The following is a 17,715-nucleotide window of genomic DNA, read 5'->3' as shown; positions in this document are numbered from 1 at the left end:
GAAGAGAAGTGGGACTAATAAAAGTGAAGTGGTCAGTGGGTCAGTGGGGAAGGAAACCCGCCCTGGCGGACAGAAGAGGGAGGGCTTAGCTCAAGCCTCAGAGATGTGGAAGAGAAGGGCCCCAACTAGGTACCTGAAGACTGAGATGAAGGAATTTAGGAATAGGAAGGAGCCGGAATGGTTCTCTGGTGTCTGGGTGAAGGACCCAGAAGCAGAAGGCATTGATCTGAGACATAATTCACAGAAACCTGAAAAGCCATGAACTTGGATTTGCAAGGGACCAGGTGATGGGCAGAGAACATAGCATTTACAAACTGAGTGTTTCAGAAATGATGAGGAAGAAATATTTTATTAGTTTAGGCAAGCTTCTTTACACTGCCATTGCCTTTCCAAAGAGGTTATAATCAAGGAGTTCCCTCTGTGGCTCAGTGGTAATGAACCTGACTAGGATCCATGAGGACACGAGTTCCGTCGATCCTTGGCCTCACTCAGTGGGTTAAGGATCCGGCACTGCTGTGAGCTGTGAGCTGTGGTGTAGGTCGCAGATGCAGCTCAGATCCCATATTGCTGTGGCTGTGGCATTGGCTGGCAGCTACGACCCCTAGCCTGGAAACTTCCAATATGCTGCAACAAACCAAATAGGTTACCATCAGCAGGTGATCCTGGGATAATAAGAAAAGCATTTGAAAAAATAAAAGTCCAGTTAGGTATGGCTGAATCCCTAGTGATGGACTTGCAGAGCACATTGCGTGCCAGATAGCCTCACACAGATGTGCTTACATGGTGGGGACCAGAAATTCCAAGTAAACATCCTGTCCAATCGCCTTTTCCTTCGCTCTAGACAAGAGAAACTGCTTACAAGAAATTGCAAAACTGCACTGTACTCTCTGCTACGTGGGCTTGGTGCCCTGGACATGGTCATGGGTTGAGTTTAGTTCCCTCCAACCTTCCCTCTTACTGACCTGCAACCCAGGGCAAGGACGGGACTGAATGGACACTGTTAACCACTCACCTAGGTCCCCACTTGGTGGCCACATCCAGTTCTGGTTTCCTGTGTAGGAAAATGATGTAGAGAATTGGGGGTACAGGGTGGGGATCCAGAGGAGAGAAATGAAACAGTTTTAATAGATGGAACTTATGAGTGAAGAAAAAAAAAAAAGATGAACTGAAATCAGGTGATGGCCATTTGCATCTCTAAACTAGATCACAAAATTATTCCTTTTTAACCATTTTGGTAGACATTGTGGGAGTTTCAGCCTAGCTGATCACATGACAGGTCAGGGTCATTTAACTCAAGTTTAAATCCTCTCGAAAATTATTTTACCAGCTGAGGAATAAGCATTAAATAAAGTTCCAAGAATTGCCCATAAAGGAATTACCTTGCATTTTAGGCAAAGCCTAAGGGCAGCTGTGAGGTTTCTAGGGGGCAAAAAAAAAAAAAAGGCTTTTAAGAAAATTAGGAGGTCTTCCCCCAATGAACATTTTAAGAATCAAAATCCAGAGTAAAGCATTGATACCAGATCTAACTTTAGTGACAAGTCCTTTCACTGTTTTATCACATGAATTTTTTTAACGGTCTGATAATTTTTTAAAATTGAGGAGTGTGGAAATTATATTTGTGGTTGAAGAGTGTCCCAGATGTCAGGGCTTTCACACGAACAAGTTGGTCATCAGAGCTAAGTCTCATTTTCTACAGAATTCAGTGGCTCTAGTTTTGTTCGTCCCAGTGTCTACCACCACTTTGTCCTGAACTTCCAAGTTCCTGTCTGTGAACTATTAAAAAAAAGTTTGCATGACCCCTTCCCACCTCTTTAAAAGATGCACCTTTTGGACTAAGTGGTATTTTTGCACATTTGGGGAAATGTTTGCTTTCCTCCAATATGACACAGATCTGGCAAGATAATTGAAACTGAAATCTAGCACCCTACCACTGTCATGTATAATTGATATTTCATGGAGAGATTACAGTTCAGACAGTTTTCTCTGTCAATAGGTGCCTAATTATAGTAAAAAAAGCTCTTGAACTTTGTTTTTTTTTTTTATGATAATGGCAAAACAAGAGAAAGAGAGAAAAGTAAAAGTGGCCAAGACTTTTTTCTTTTGTCCCATTTTTCTGTTGTGATTTCTCTTCTTTCTAAAAAAAAAAAAAAAAAAAAAAAAAAACCACCTCTGTCACAAGGAAGATTTTGAACCAGATGCCATTAAAGGCCAACTTTCGTTTTGATAGACTAAAATGTTTCTAACAGCCTTTCTGGTTCTGTGTCAGTGTCGCTTGGTCTAGAAGTTGCTGACAAGTTTCTCAAAGTTCCCGTCCTGAACTCTTTTAGAAAGATTATGGTAGAGAGGAGAAAGAACTGGGCTCTGAAAGCCTGTTTTTGAAGCAGTTATCTCTGGAGATAACATTAACAAGGATTGAATAACTGCCAAATGAAATTTAATACATTTTCCCATCCATGAAATAGGCCTCTTAAATACAACAGAATAATTACTTTCACAATACTCCCTGGAAACAAAGAGCAGAAACAGTGAATGTCTTTTTTGTTCGTGGTGTTTGTTATTAGCTTGAGGATCAGGATAAGGATATTTACCAGGATGCTCTGTGTGCATCCCCACGTAAAAACAGCCTTGCCAACAGCCACCTAATTTGAAGCCGCATATCTTTTAAATCTGTTTGTGTTGGAGGAGTTGTGGCAAATATTAAATTTTGTAATTTAGTTAGACATCTTGGCCTTGGCCTGAGTTGGTGAACTATGATATTTTTTTCCCCTATGATAGAGAAAACTAAAATGATTTTCATACCTGTATCTGCGCACACTGCACACCCACCTACCCACACACACACATACACACAGTGTGTATAAAATGAAAATTCCAGGAGGTAACCCCTTTTTGTCCATTAACTCTACCCACCCCCGTCTGTGCATGTGGGTATATTGATACGAACCCAGATTGCTCAATGTTGTTAGAAGTTTTCCAAGTTCAAAATCTGTTGTAGTCCTTTAACCAAATGTTCGCTAAGTCACTTAACCATTTTCGGCCTCATCTTTCTTCTCTATAAAATAAGAAGTTTGTCCTAACTAGCATTCAAGTCTCCCCAGGCCCTTAAAGTCTACATACTGTGATTGAAAAGTGTTTTTAAAATACCAATCCATTTCTTGAAAAGTAAGATTATTTAAAATTATACGGTGTTTATGTGATTCAAAAGGAGTAATACCTTCTAAATACCTTCTAAAGGTATTTAATTATTCCCAATGATAAAGTCACACAGGAGAATTTCAATAGCTGAGAATTGTGGCTCAGAAGTTACCGAACCCGACTAGTAATCATGAGGACACGTGGGTTTGATCCCTGGCCTTACTCAGTGAGTTAAGGATCCGGCGTTGCCATCAGCTGTGGCCTAGGTCACAGACACAGCTCTGATCCTGCATTGCTGTGGCTGTGGTGTAGGCCGGTGGCTATGGCTTCGATTGGACCTCTAGCCTGGAAACTTCCATATGCTGCAGGTGCAGTGCTAAAGAGACAAACTAATAAATAAATAAATAAATAATAGCAGTGTCAGAATTTGAATATTGCTTGCCCAAGATTCAGTGAAATGTAGCTATTGGCACAGAAGAGGCGTGATTCACTGCGCCTGAGGAAGGGGCCACCATGTTGGGACCACATGCCCTTGCCCCTTCTTCTTTTGTAGCTCTTTGGACCAGGGATGAGTACACCTGATCCCAGGCCAGCCTATTCATCAGATGGCACATGGTCTGCTTCTAAATGATGAGCTGCGCCATCAGATGATCTTGGCGGTCTGAACTTGGACATACTAAGAAAAAGAGTTCACAGTGGGTTCAGAACATGAAAAGATGTCCTGGGAGCTCCCATAAAGGAAGAGAAGTGTTCAGGTTATTGTCCTGAGTGGGCAGAAGCCAGACAGAGACAAAGGTACCAGCTGGAGGAGGAGAGAGTCCATTCCAATAACCCCTAAGAGACGAGGTGTAGCCTTAGGTCCTAAGAGTTCTCCAGGCCCAAAACCTGGGTCACAGAATTCTTCCTGTTAAATCTCCTTTTACTTGAGCGAGCTGGACTGAGTTTCTAGTCCTTACTGTTAAACCCCACAAACAAATGGATCACTCCACTAAAATCCCACCAAAATCCAACGTTCACTCTTAAGTTCCAGAGGGGCAGAGGCCTCGGATAAGTTACGTTATTCCCCATCCTGTCCCCAGCACCTCGTGGAGTGACAAGCAGAGGCTAGATGAGGAAATACTTGTTGGATTAATAAATGGACTATTTTGATCAGTCAGTTCACAATTATTGAATAATTTTTAGATTTTAGTTCTCTTCTACTAGTATAGATATATCTGAAATCATATTGTCTGTGACAATAAGAAACTCTGTTCTTAAAGACTGCAAAAAAATTACAATCAATATTGATACAATTCACTGTTTTCGTAGGCTGCCTTTTAACTTTCAACTGTTGCTTACCTAGATGAAGAGGTTATCAAAATAGGGCTTTAATGAAGTATGGATTTTCTCAGTGCCATCCTTAGAATCACTTGGCAGGTAAAAGGAATCTGCTTTTCTTCTCATTGCATCATTATATATTTGTAGGCGGACGCACCCTGACTTTCAGATGTACAGATAATAGTATTGGTTCCTCTGTCTATTTCTGAGTTATTCTATTGATGGGCTTGTGCTGGCCATTCACTATGTCCTTTTCCTTGTCTCTTATGTGACTAGAAATCATGTTTCTGAGGAAGAAGTAAATAGGGTTAGGAAATGCTGTCTGTGGCCAAGGAAACAAGCAAAGCAAAGCTAATTCTCCAGATTGGAATGCTATTCCGGAGCCACAGGCAGTGGAATTGATCCCAGAGAATCATGCTCATTAGGTAGGTCCATGGATCTGGACCTCTCATTAGCCATTCATCTGACCTAGACTGTGCATAGTTTGCAGTATCCTTCGAATATCAAGGATAGCTTTGTTTCTAATTTACTCTATGGAAAATGATATCGTACCTGACATGATCTAAGATGATCTCCAGAAAATAGATAGATTTAGATCACATGCATGACCTAAAATCCAAAAATCTAATTGGAACATGTATCTTTGCAATCATACTTACAGTATCACTTAAGATTTTACTCTCATTGTGCAGGAGAGAGATTTCAAATCAAATGGATGTGAACAAAAGAGAGACGGTACAAAGAGGATCATAAGTGAAAGTAGCTTGAGTTCCAAGGGTTCTTGAACTGCATAGACTCTTATTTTTATGTGGTCTGCAAGTATTTTCAACTAGAATACATACAAGTATTTTGAATTATTGTGTACCAGCTGTCTTGTATACTGCTGCGCCTTGCAATAAATGTGGGACTTATTCTATAAAACTTCCAGTATTATTTTCTCCATTTTGGATTGGAATAACTTACTCTTGATTATCCAGCTAACAAAGACCATTTACAGGTAGAATCTATGCATTATTGATTCTCACTGTGGTGTGATTTTCTCTCAGTTACACTGTCTTTCATAACAGTTGAGGCCAAGAAAATAGAAAGGCGATTGGTTGTGGGTTCTTTTACCCTCTTTTAAAAATTAAATGTAATCTAGAAAGAAAGAAAAAAAGAAGAAGAAATATTGGGGAGTAATAACTGAGTGTGTTTCAATTGCAAAGTGAAATATTAACCTTAAATTGCATCTTAGCCACCCACAAAGAAGGCTTGAGAGTTTTAATAGAATGATTCTAAAATAGAAGGAGGGTACCTCTCTGCTGTGCTCACCTTCAGTGATTCCACCTTAGAATCATCCTTTGTGGAGAGAAATTAAATCCATTGGGAATGCCAGTAACTGAGAATCAGCACTTGGGTAATTATTTATGTTAACATGGATTGACAGTCTTAAAGAGCTACCACTTGATCAAGGCCTCTAAAATGCATGCCTGCAAGTTGACATCTTAGATTGAAAGGATAGTCATCGATTGAATCTGTCTTCTAAATGCACAAATGGAAAAATAGGTTCAGAAGGAAAATAAAAACCTACACAAAGCGTGAGGAATGGTTGAAGAACTGGGCATGGTCTGCCCAGAAGAGATCAGGCTTCAGTTACAGATGAAAGACGGGAGTGGCATGGCAGTGGTGTTAAATATGTGAAAAGCACTGACACTTAGTCCATGGAACTCTGGAAACTGAAACTAGAACCAGTGGGTAGAATGTATAAAGAAGTCAACTTGTGAAAATGGAGTGAGCTGCTTTGCAAGATAATCAGGGTCTCAGTGTATTTGAAATACCTACATAGAAACTAAATAACTACTGTTCAAACTGTTCTCGGAAGGGACACGGCACACAGGTGGCAGACAGCATTAGCCTCCTCAGATGTCTCAGCTACAGCATTCCTGATGCTTCCCAGCCCTTAAATCCTTTGCCCTTCTTGCTGTATTTTATTGTAACTCTTTTATACATATACTTTATTAAAGTATAGTTGGTTTACAGTGTTGTGTTAACTTCTGCTGTACAGCAAAGTGATATAGATAAATAGATACATAGAGAGAGAGAGATAGGGAGATTCTTCTTCATGTTCTTTTCCATTACGGTTTATCACAGAATGTTGAAGATACCCTGTGCTATCCACTAGGACCTTGTCGTTTATCTATTCTATCTATAATAGTTTTGTTCTTGTTGCATTTTTGAATCTGAGCATGATGTATATGACCCTTCCCTCTCCCCCCGAATTATTTTCTTCTGTACTATTTTGGAGCATATGAAGGTGACGCTTTATACTAGGCTGCCTTGAGGTAGCACGGGCTTCCTTTGGTTCTATGAGTTGCATTGTTATCAGTTCAAATTCCTACTATTTAAAAGGAGATTCTTATCTCTTTAAAAATGTTGGGTAGCAAATGGGTGAAGATTCTGCTTTGTGGTTTTATGTTTTAGATTGGAAAAAATTATACTTTTTGATTCATAGCAGTATAAATTTATAGATAGATATTTCTAATGCTAGACCTCACTGTCCTGTGTAAATGTTCACTTAACAATAGGCCAAGAAAATAAATACCTACTTGGAAATGCCAGCAAAAACACTACTCATGTTCCTTCTGGTTTGCAAGTGCTTAATGGTCTTACTTGAAGGGGTACTCTGTAAAGTCAGCAATTGCTGTCTCAGTGCTACAAATTCAACATCTCTGGACCCCAGAGTGTAGGTGGTAGTAGTAGTTAATAAAAAGCTCAGCGGTAATTTTTGCAGACCAAGGCATCATGCTCTACTCTATAATTTTATTCTTGGAAGCCTGGAGAGTGTTCACAATATGGCGTCTTCCTAGGATCAGAATAGTGAAGGAAGAAAAAAATGGAAAAATGTCCAAACATCTTTGCATGGCAATGATGGCATTACTGGTGTGTTTAATAAAACCTTTATTGGTACATTTTCCGGTATGGTGGCATTGGCAGAAACGGTCCCCCTTTGGATTTGGAACTCAGCAGCTGATGAAATACAGTAAACATTAATTTGGAATGGGCTGCCAGTTTTGGAAAGCCAGGTGACATTTTATTATATTTGTACCGAGCAGGGGCTATGTCCCATACTGCTGTAGCTTCCGCTGTCAGAGGCTTAGCTGGCATTATGGAAAAAAAAAAATGGCAGGCCTGAGAATCTTATCCCCTGAAATGAAAGTCGAATGCCAAATTGAAATTCCTGTAGGATTTCCGATAGCAATGGGGGAATTGAGAAGCCCACAATTAAGCATATGGGCATTAAGATAATTGTCAGATCTGTTGGCGGACATGATAGAAGACAGATGGGTACGAATCAGTGCGCTCCACTGCAGCACCCTGGGAGACAATTTGACGTTTTACCTGCCTGAGCTACTCTGCCATATTTGTCACTGAATGTACAGCACGGCATCTTACGGAGCTCAAAGTGTTTTTTGCTGGGGACTCTAGGTGCATATGTGGTCCTTCAGCGCCCTCTAGTGAGATGCATTTGGGAGTATTGTTTTTCAAAGGCTAGCCTTCCTTAAGTGGGTCCTGGCTGCCCCCGGAAATAAATAGCTGGCACACCTCTGGTTCCCACTCATCTCTACAGTTCCTCTCCCCCTTGCAGGTTGGGGCCCATCGTGAAGACGGCGTGGCCCTGAGGGGCAGCCATTCTCTTGTCCCAAACCAGGTTCCAGTACCACAGCTTCCTGTCCAGTCTGCAACTTCCCCTGATTTGAACCCACCCCAGGACCCTTACAGAGGTAGGTCCGCCCCGGAGGGCCACTTCTGACCTCACTGAAACAATGGATCCAGTGTTAATCCCATGCTTACTTGGCATTCATCCCTCAGGAAGCACTGGCAGAAAACCAAGAATCCATTTTGATCCAAAAAATGGTAAGTAAATGGGCAAACGGAGCTGGCTAATTGTGTTTCTTCGGTCACTGTTTTCCTCCAGCATCCTCTGAAGTCCTACGACTATTTCAGCAGGGAATGAGACAACAGACTGATGAGAGGAAATTTTATTTTAGCTATTTCCACATTGTGCTCGTTCAGGACCTCTAATGTGGTTAGTTGCAGCCTGCACATGATATTTCCAAATGGATAGGAAGGAAGGAAATGGCTTTTGTTGTGTAAGATGGACGGAAATGCAGGTACATTTAAAACATGGAACTTGGTTGGATGATTTTTGCTCTTGAGTCATCAAGCCCCTAGGACTTGTGGCAGGACCACCTCCTACCACTGACTCCCGTCAACTTTCTGTGACCTCTGGAGGTGGTGCTGCCAGGGCAAGACCTGGGTCCCAGACTCCCCATTGACTGGCCGGCTAGGTGACTAGGGGACACTTACATAACCTCTCCTCCCCCTCCTGTTGAGAATAAAAATGATAACATTGCCGCAAGAATCAATACGGGTAAGCATTTTCCCACCTCTTAGACATTGTATGCATCTGAGTGGTAATTATGTATGTGGTATGCCTGCCCATTTTTATCTGACTAGCAATACTGTGATGGTCCTTTCTTTTAAAGAGCCTTTGGGTTTTCTTTCTCTGTCCTCGACCAGCAACCATATGAGCACAACCTGAGGATCTTGGTAAAATGCCAATTTTGATTCAGTTGGCCTGGGGTTCTGCATTTCTCTTAGGCTCCCAGGAGCATAAGGAACTCCCAGGAAATAAGAATGCTCCTGGCCCACTGACCAGATTTTGAGTGACAAGATCCTAGACTTCACAGATTACAAATAGAAGAAATAGCAAATAGACACATATCTGCCCCAGAAATGAATGATTACATTAGGGCCAGAGTAGAAAATACATTTTGCTCTTAGAAAGTTAACAGTGATAAAGCTAGTAAAGTCTTCAGTGAGCAAGTAACTGCTTTCCATATGTACCATTTTTAAATGCTGATTACTCCTGGAGGATAAGAGAAGCCTAATTTCGGAATTTCATTAGGGTATCTATTGAAGCCTTGACTGTACATATTTAGCGTACTCCCTGGGAATTATATTTTAAGGACATTTTTCTATTAAATCATTGCATATGGAAGAAACTCAATATAATAGCTGATATTTACTTGGGTTCTTAATCAGAACATTGAGGTGTGTGATTTTCATGATTATGATTTTCATTGCAATTAAGTTGATGTTTTGTAGACAGTGAAATTACCATCTACTCCAAAAGATTGCAAAATAGAATTTAACCTCAGAGCCAATGCAGGGAAAACTTGTTTCCGCAGGTGCATTTTTGAAACTTCACCAAAGAGCATGAAAAAAGTGACAGATCGCAGTTCGGCAGTCTGCACTGTGGAGCTGGCAGCTCTCCAGCCTGGGGTGTGCGTGTCTGTGCATCAAGGCTTTGGTGGCCGTGTCACCTGGTCTCTCTCTCTCTCTCTTTTTTTTTTTTTTTCCTGCAGGCATGCCGCCAGGATTGCAGGGCCAGAGTGTCTCCTCCGGCAGCTCTGAGATCAAGTCCGACGACGAGGGTGACGAAAACCTGCAAGACACGAAATCTTCCGAGGACAAGAAATTAGATGACGACAAGAAGGATATCAAATCCATTACTAGGTCAAGATCTAGGTAACAGTATATAATACTGTCGCTTCATTTAATTCCTTTATTGGACTTTGATGAAGTGAACAGAACGGGAAGAAACTATTCTGTTTTTTCCTGGCAGGTAAATCTGCAGCTGAAAAGAAAAACGAAAGGCTTACTCTAGAGACCGAGCATCGTTTGAGATGCCTATACTCTAGGAAAGCTGAAACTGTCTTTGCATTTATGAATTTGGACCCAGGGCTGATAATGACACACGGCAAAAACAATTTGTAATTGATTCAAATGCAAGCAGTCGATTTGTAAAACTATGCTTAATTCTACAAATTTGGTCAGAAATGTTCTTCTGAAAATATTTCTTAAAAGAAATCTTAGCCAAGATGAAAGCTCAATTGATGTACATGCAACTGTAACTTTTTTCTTACCTCAGAAGTAGAAAAGTACTGATTTTCCAGCTTTATCCTAAACATGTTTAGATATAGAAGAGCAATATCTAAATTGCTCCTTTTTTTTTTTTTTTTTTTCCCCTCCTGGCTACTCCATTCTACAGAAAATGCAACAATGCAGGAAAATAGTTTCTGATTGGTTTTCCTAAGTCCCCAATATCTTTACATTAGAATCTGTCTCCTTGGACTTTAATCTGATAATCAGATTTTTTTATATATATATCATGATACCCATGTTCTTTGCCTTAGTTCCCTTGGATTGTTTTTATTTGCAAACTAAATGAATTGTACTAAGACGATACCTCCCTTTTAAAGGCTGTCATTCTCAAGGTTGAACCTGCTGTCCTGTAGGAGTTAAGAAGATGCCACCTTTTCATTTAATTCCTTTATTGGACTTTGATGTGCCTTTATAGTGCTGTTATAATTTCTGAGATAAATTTTGTTATAAATTCAACCACAGTTTCAAAAAGTCTGGAAGCATCAAGCTTACACCTTTTCACCATTACTAGAGTTTCCTGACTCCTGGCCACGGTAGTAAGACATCCCAAGGAGGGCATTTTACATCCTTAGCAACTTCTTTGTTAGTTCACTCAGCTGTTGGTAACTTAACTAGTGACCATAACACGTGCATATCAATGGATTCTTTTGAAGTTTCAGTACAGCATTTTAACTCACTGTTAAGAATCTTCTTCTTTTAAAAGGTCACTCTTTGGACATTTACTTTAGGCCTCCAAAACTGTGGTGTAAATTGGACATTTACTTCAGGCCTCCAAAACTGTGGTGTAAAGCAATGCTTTCCTTTTCTAGGCAGTTTTGTTCACTTCACCACCTTAGTTATAAGTGGAGAATCAATTCTGATTGGCTATTGGCCTGAATACCTTTGGAAAACAAGTTCCCATTTCGAGGCCCACTTTGGAAAAGGCATGGCACATGTTCACTGTGTAAAAACCTTACCCAAATTGTTAACTTCAGGACAGGACCGGCAGAAACTCGACTCTGTTCTCTTTTCCCTCATTACAGCCTATTTGTGACATGGAACGTGGACATGAATTGATAGTAACCTTGATTTCCTTGGCATCAGCAGAGGTCATGGGTGGGAGAGAGAGAGGGAGACTGGCAGGGGAAGTGAGGAGAATCAGATGGCAGAGAAAGGGAGCACTTTCCAGTGGGTTCAGTTCAGTGTTCATCCCCACACCTCCTAGGCAGACAGTCCCATCTGGAAGGGAGTTTAACCTGCGGGAAGATGAGCCAAGTCTTCCAGCATCTTTCCTTGCTGGCTTCTTCCCTCCTTCCCTTACAAGTGTTCTTGGCTTACTTAGCTTGTGCTACAACCCAAGAACACCGCTCCATTTCTGACTGACTGGGGCTTCTCTGTCCTAGTGGATTCTTATTGCAATGTGGAAGTTACCCAGAGGTTCTCCAGGGGAAGACTCGGAGCTGTGCATTTTAAGCCAATATTCATTATGTGTACATTAAATTGAGTAGATAACCTCCCCTGTGTTCCTCCACCTTTGAAAGGTTGTGATTATCATCTCTATTCTGTGCCCATTTCAGATTCATGGGATTTTAACGTAGAAGCTAACCTGGATAGTCCTTGAGTTCAGTTAAGGACTGAATTTAGGTTAATTCGCATCCTCCATGTTGTTTCTTGAGATGGAGACTCTGTTTTTTTGAATGAAGTTTACTTCTTCTTTTATATCTCTCAAACCCCCCCCAAAGCTTTTCACTTGTGTTCATTCAGACTGTTCCCCTCGAAGAGTTCTCTTTCTCTCCTACCTTCCCGAGGCAAGACATCTCCCACACCTCTCTTTTTGACGTGATCACCCAGGAACTATTTAAAGCCTTGATGCCGTGAAATCTTCCTGCTATGACATGCTTTCCAGGCGGCTTATCATTCCTATTCCCCCACCCCACCCCCATTCAAAAGTTTCTAATTTGTCAGCATGACACCCAGAAACAGAAGTCATCTCATCTTTCCAGATGCCTGGCTCCAACCATGCCTTTGATAACAATCATATAATATTTCTATTCTCACAATCAAAGATCAGCTTTTTGACTTCATTTCTGACTCACAACAAGGTCATGGTCATTGATCACCAGTATGTGTTTGGGTTGGGTCAGGTTTTGTTTGTTTTGCATGTAACTCTTATCAGCTCAGGTTTCCCCAACTTGATTGGAGGATCGTAAACATCTATAATGTTAAAGGCCAGGGAGATCATGTTTCAATACATGGAGAAAGTGAGGCCCCACATACATTTAGTGGACTCACCAAGCCTCCCAAGCTGGTATAGACAATAGGCCCTTGACTTCAATCCCCTGGCTCTGTTTTCTTGAATGGAGGACCTTCTTAATCCTCTTTAAGCTGCATCATGTTAATTTTAACCTATCCACATTATTTTTCAATCACTGGTTTTCTTCAGGTTTCAGATGTCACAGTATGAAAGTTAAAAACCAGCTTCAATCTAAAATACCTTCTGAATTGTGGTCCTGAAGTGTAGCTTGAGCTGAAGTTGACTGTGACCTGCTTTGCAGTGTGTAGCCTTATGGATAAAGGTTTTGTTTTTCTTTTTGTTTCCCTCCATGAACATGGTGCACCCTGGGCCCCAACTTAAACCTGTCCTGCTGGGTTTGGGTTTCATGTCTGGGAGACACCAAACGTTCTCATGTAGGGACCAGCACAGCCACCTAAAGCAGCGCCAAGCTCAGGTGGATGGAAAATTCTGCCAAGGACAAGAGCTTGAGATGGAGAAGTTCCCCGAAAACTGGGAAGAAAGCAAAAGGAATTTAGAAACCATCTTTTCCCCCACACCATTAGAAAACGTTGCATCCTTTTTGTCCCACAGCAATAATGATGATGAGGACCTGACACCGGAGCAGAAGGCAGAGCGGGAGAAGGAGCGGAGGATGGCCAACAACGCCCGAGAGCGCCTGCGTGTCCGAGACATCAATGAGGCATTCAAGGAGCTGGGCCGCATGGTGCAGCTCCACCTCAAGAGTGATAAGCCCCAGACCAAGCTCCTGATCCTCCACCAGGCTGTGGCCGTCATCCTCAGCCTGGAGCAGCAAGTCCGAGGTCAGTGCAAGCCAGTCGGCCTTCTCGCAGAGGTCACCCGAGGAAGCCCAGGGCTGGAGGGAGCTGATAGGAGAGTGGTAGCAGAGAGCAGACTCTTAAGCATCCTTCAGCATCATTGTTTCTTTATATTTTTTAAATTTTAGGGTACTTTTTGACTTACAGAAAAGTTGCGAAGATAGTGCAGAGTTCTAGTTCCCTTATGTCCACATCTTATATGACTATGGTGCATTTATCACACTAAGAAAACCAACCTTGGTTTGTTACTATTAACTGAAATACAGACTTTATTCAGATTTCACTAGTTTTGTTCCTAAGGTCCTTTTGCCTATTTCTTTTTTTAAATTAAAGTACAGTTGATTTACAGTGTTATGTCAATTTTTGCTGTACAGCAAAATGACCCAGTCACACATATATATACATTCTGTTTCTTATATTATCTTTCTTCATGATCTATCCCAAGAGATTGGATAGAGTTCCCTGTGCTGTACAGTAGGACCTCATTGCTTATCCATTCAAAATGTAATAGTTTGCATCTGCTAACCCCAAACTCCCAGTCCATCCCACTCTCTTCCCCCTTCCCCCCTCTCCCTTGGCAACTACAACTCTGTTCTCTGTGTCTGTGAGTCTTTTTCTGTTTTGTAGATAGGTTCATTTATGCCATTCCATAAAGAGTCCACATTATAAGTGATATCATATGGTATTTGTCTTTCTTACTTCACTTAGTATGATAATCTCTAGTTGCATCCATGTTGCTCTAAGTGTCATTATTTCATTCCTTTTATGACTGAGTAGTATTCATATATTCATATATATATGGCACATCTTCTTAATCCATTCATTTGTCAATGGACATTTAGGTTTTTTCCATGTCTTAGCTATTGTAAACAGTGCTGCAATGAACACAGGGGTGCATATATGTTTTTGAAGTATAGTTTCATCAGGATAGACAGCATCATTGTTTGAATTGTGTCTAAATCTATAAGGCAGCTCTCCTTTCTCCCGTAATTAAGTCAGAGGACTTTTCTTATCAGTAAGACTGCCTCAGGGCATGTCCATAGGTACTCTCAGTAATCAGAGCTGAGGGTGTTTGCTTTACCAACGTTCTTAGGCTGTAAAGTAGTTGCACTATTGCACCTGGCACCTCAACTTCTACCTGCCACTGAGCAAATGAATCATAGTAGTATGCGTTTTCCTAACTGGCGCTTTTATGCTAGAAGGTAGAAACTCAGAAAAAGGATCAGTTCCATGACAGCTCTAGGCATTACCTAAATGCTCTGTGCTTTCCTCTTCCACAGAAAGGAATCTAAATCCGAAAGCTGCGTGTCTGAAAAGAAGGGAAGAGGAAAAGGTGTCCTCGGAGCCGCCCCCACTCTCCCTGGCGGGCCCGCACCCTGGCATGGGAGATGCATCCAATCACATGGGACAGATGTAAAAGGGCAAGTTGTCTTCAGCCGTTTCTGAAAGCTTTTCCTTTGTTGCTCTCACCAGGGCATCAGCCATGAAAGCCATATTTGACCCAGATTAACAGATTATTTACCCCCCTTGGGGAAAAAAAAAAAAAGTTGAAAAAATAAAAGCTTTCCATCTTCTGTTATAAATGTATTAATTGATCTTTCTCTCTTCCTTCTCAGGTCCAAGTTGCCACATTGCTTCATTAATACAAGAGACCACTTCCTTAACAGCTGTATTATCTTAAACCCACATAAACACTTCTCCTTAACCCCCTTTTTTGTAATATAAGACAAGTCTGAGTAGTTATGAATCGCAGACGCAAGAGGTTTCAGCATTCCCAATTATCAAAAAACCGAAAAACAAACAAAAAAAAAATGAAAGAAAGAAAAAAAGCGCAACTTGGGGGGGTGACTCTCTTTAACATATCATTTAGAATGTTTAAAGCAGTATGTGCAGGCTGAGACGCAGCCCAGAGACTGAATGGCAATCTTTCCACACTGTGGAACAATGCATTTGTGCCTAAACTTCTTTTGGAGAAAAAAAAAATATATAATTAATTTGTAAGTCTGAAAAAAATATTTAATTTAAAAAAATTGTAAACTTGCAATAATGAAAAAGTGTACTTCTGAAGAAAACTACATGACCGTTTTTGTTGGTATTCAAGTCAGCTAGTGTTTATAATTACCGGATATTGAATAAGGAAGGGAAGCTCGGCTGCCCTCGTAACAAAACCAGCAAACGTCCTGATGACAGCGAAGTGATGACATTAGCCATTCCTTAGGGTAGGAGGGACAGATGGATCTTATAGACCTATGACAAATATATATATAAATATATATATAAATATATATTAAAAATTTAGTGACTATGGTAAGCTTTTGTTCATTTGTTTCAGACTTTTTTCTCCTGTAAAAAAATAGTACTGATTAACTTTTTTAAAAGAAAGATTTTACTGTAAATACGGATTTTTTTTTTTTTTTTTTTTTTTTTTTTTTTTTTTTTTTGGTCTTATTTCTGTCCCTTTCCCTGGTTTGTTCTTGTAACCTGTAGTGCCAACTCTGCTTCCGGAGGGGTAGTGCAGGATGAAATGCTGATCCCGATGTTGCTTTTCATTCATAAATAAGTAGAAAGTTGTTTCTTCAGTCTTTTGGGAACACAGGACTTAAAGTCACATCATGTGTAGATATTAACAGGCAGCATTACCAAGACATGGCAAAAAGAGTTTGTCTGAATTGTAATGTTGCATTTGTGACCCTCTTCTGGGATTTTCAGAGGTACAAGGTTAGAATGCTACAATGTTACCACTGTGCCTTCCAATGTTTATATCATCGGAAACATAACATAATCAAAGTGGCTGTGATTTAACAAAATGATTAAAGTGTTAACCTACATGTGTAGCCGAAGTAGTGTGCAGTGAGGTGTTTCTGAATACATGGTCAGATTTTTGGAAAAAAACAAAAACAAAAACAAAAAAAAAAAAAACCAAGTAAAGTTCAACAACCATCCAATGAGAAAATTGCAAGTAGTGTGACAGAGCTGATTGATTTTGTTGCTTTCTTGATTTTTTTTTTCAAAATGGGTTTACTAAGATGTAGATGACTTAACTGCCTCCTCCTTCGTCTGAAAAAAAAAATGCCAATATTCAATCATCATGCAGCATTATAACAAGCCTTATAAGTCCTAAAGCATTAAGTTGCACTTTCTTGAGGAGGGGTAGTGCAGTATTTCTCTGGCCAGTATGAATGAAGTTTATACTTAACATATTTGATAGAAACATAGATCAAGCTATGGCACAGCAACTCATCAGATAGCTAGCTTTGACGTCTGGGCACAATTGAACCAAGTTCCATCGTGAATCTTTATAATGACTGACTTTGGTGTATAGTGCAGTAAAGAAATAGTGCTCCTAGTTAAGTATTTGTCAGCATCCTTTTGTCTCTAACTCGTTTCTATTTTTACAGCCACACAATCTTGGCATGTATTAAGAAAAAAAAAAAAATCCCTTGTTCAAGTAGTTTTTCCACCTATCAGCACTGAGTAAATGCCATAAACCCATCGAAATGGTCTAAATGTTCCATCTGTTCTCCTGTTTTGCCAGTTTATATAGTAATGAAATACATTTGTAAATTTTATGCAACAAATGGCAAACGTATCATTATTTTGAAATCGTGTATGTAAAAGTTATATTTTTACATGTAGACTCTTGTTATTATGTGTTTTAATACATTGTATTGGTTTTTGTTTCTTTTCTTTTTTTTGTTTTTTTTACCTGTGTGGTTGAAAAACCGTCTCATTGAAATGAAATAGTGAGCTACAAGAATCTGAATTTTATGTTCATTTCTGAAAATGTAAGAACAAATAAGATAGTTACCACGTGGTCATCTTTTACAAACCCATAAACATTTTGATTAGCTGTGTGTGTGTTGAAAACTGTAAATATGTTCAGTAGTGATAAAACTAAAAATACTTTGATTTGTTGATAAGTTCTAAAATGTGGAGGTGGATTAAAACCTTAGAATAGCAGCAATCAGACTTCATGAAAAAGTTATGTTGAGGCTTTCCTGTGAAAATGGACGAACAAAGGGGCTCCAAGAAGGGCATGGAAGACAATATTGTATCCTCTCCTCTCCTCCTGAGTAATGGAAACCATGTGTACTTGTACCCTCAGTATGTTGACGATTTCCTTTTAGTGGTACATTCTGCACTCACTTTGTATAGTCTACCAAGGCGGGTATCCCTAGGAACAAT

The 17,715-nt window shown here is 40.2% G+C and overlaps 1 protein-coding gene across 37 annotated transcripts in view; it reads left to right on the top strand.

Annotated features, from left to right (window-relative positions):
* TCF4 (transcription factor 4) overlaps nucleotides 1-15,841 on the top strand; it is a 361,111-nt gene extending 345,270 nt beyond the window's left edge. For 17 of the 37 annotated variants that reach the window (XM_021093499.1, XM_021093435.1, XM_021093439.1 and 14 more), the window contains 6 exons: nucleotides 8,078-8,213; nucleotides 8,302-8,346; nucleotides 9,861-10,023; nucleotides 13,286-13,515; nucleotides 14,811-14,951; nucleotides 15,147-15,841. In XM_021093499.1, the coding sequence (XP_020949158.1) occupies nucleotides 8,078-8,213; nucleotides 8,302-8,346; nucleotides 9,861-10,023; nucleotides 13,286-13,515; nucleotides 14,811-14,947 (711 nt within the window). In that variant the 3' untranslated portion in view covers nucleotides 14,948-14,951; nucleotides 15,147-15,841. The remainder of the gene's footprint in view (nucleotides 1-8,077; nucleotides 8,214-8,301; nucleotides 8,347-9,860; nucleotides 10,024-13,285; nucleotides 13,516-14,810; nucleotides 14,952-15,146) is intronic. The other 20 variants (XM_021093491.1, XM_021093587.1, XM_021093484.1 and 17 more) reach the window with 3 other exon arrangements.

The sequence above is a fragment of the Sus scrofa genome, chromosome 1 (genome assembly GCF_000003025.6).
Source record: "Sus scrofa isolate TJ Tabasco breed Duroc chromosome 1, Sscrofa11.1, whole genome shotgun sequence".
In the NCBI taxonomy this organism is placed as follows: domain Eukaryota; kingdom Metazoa; phylum Chordata; class Mammalia; order Artiodactyla; family Suidae; genus Sus; species Sus scrofa.
The sequence above is the reverse complement of the archived record's forward strand: the minus strand, read 5'-3'. Positions and strand labels throughout refer to the sequence as shown.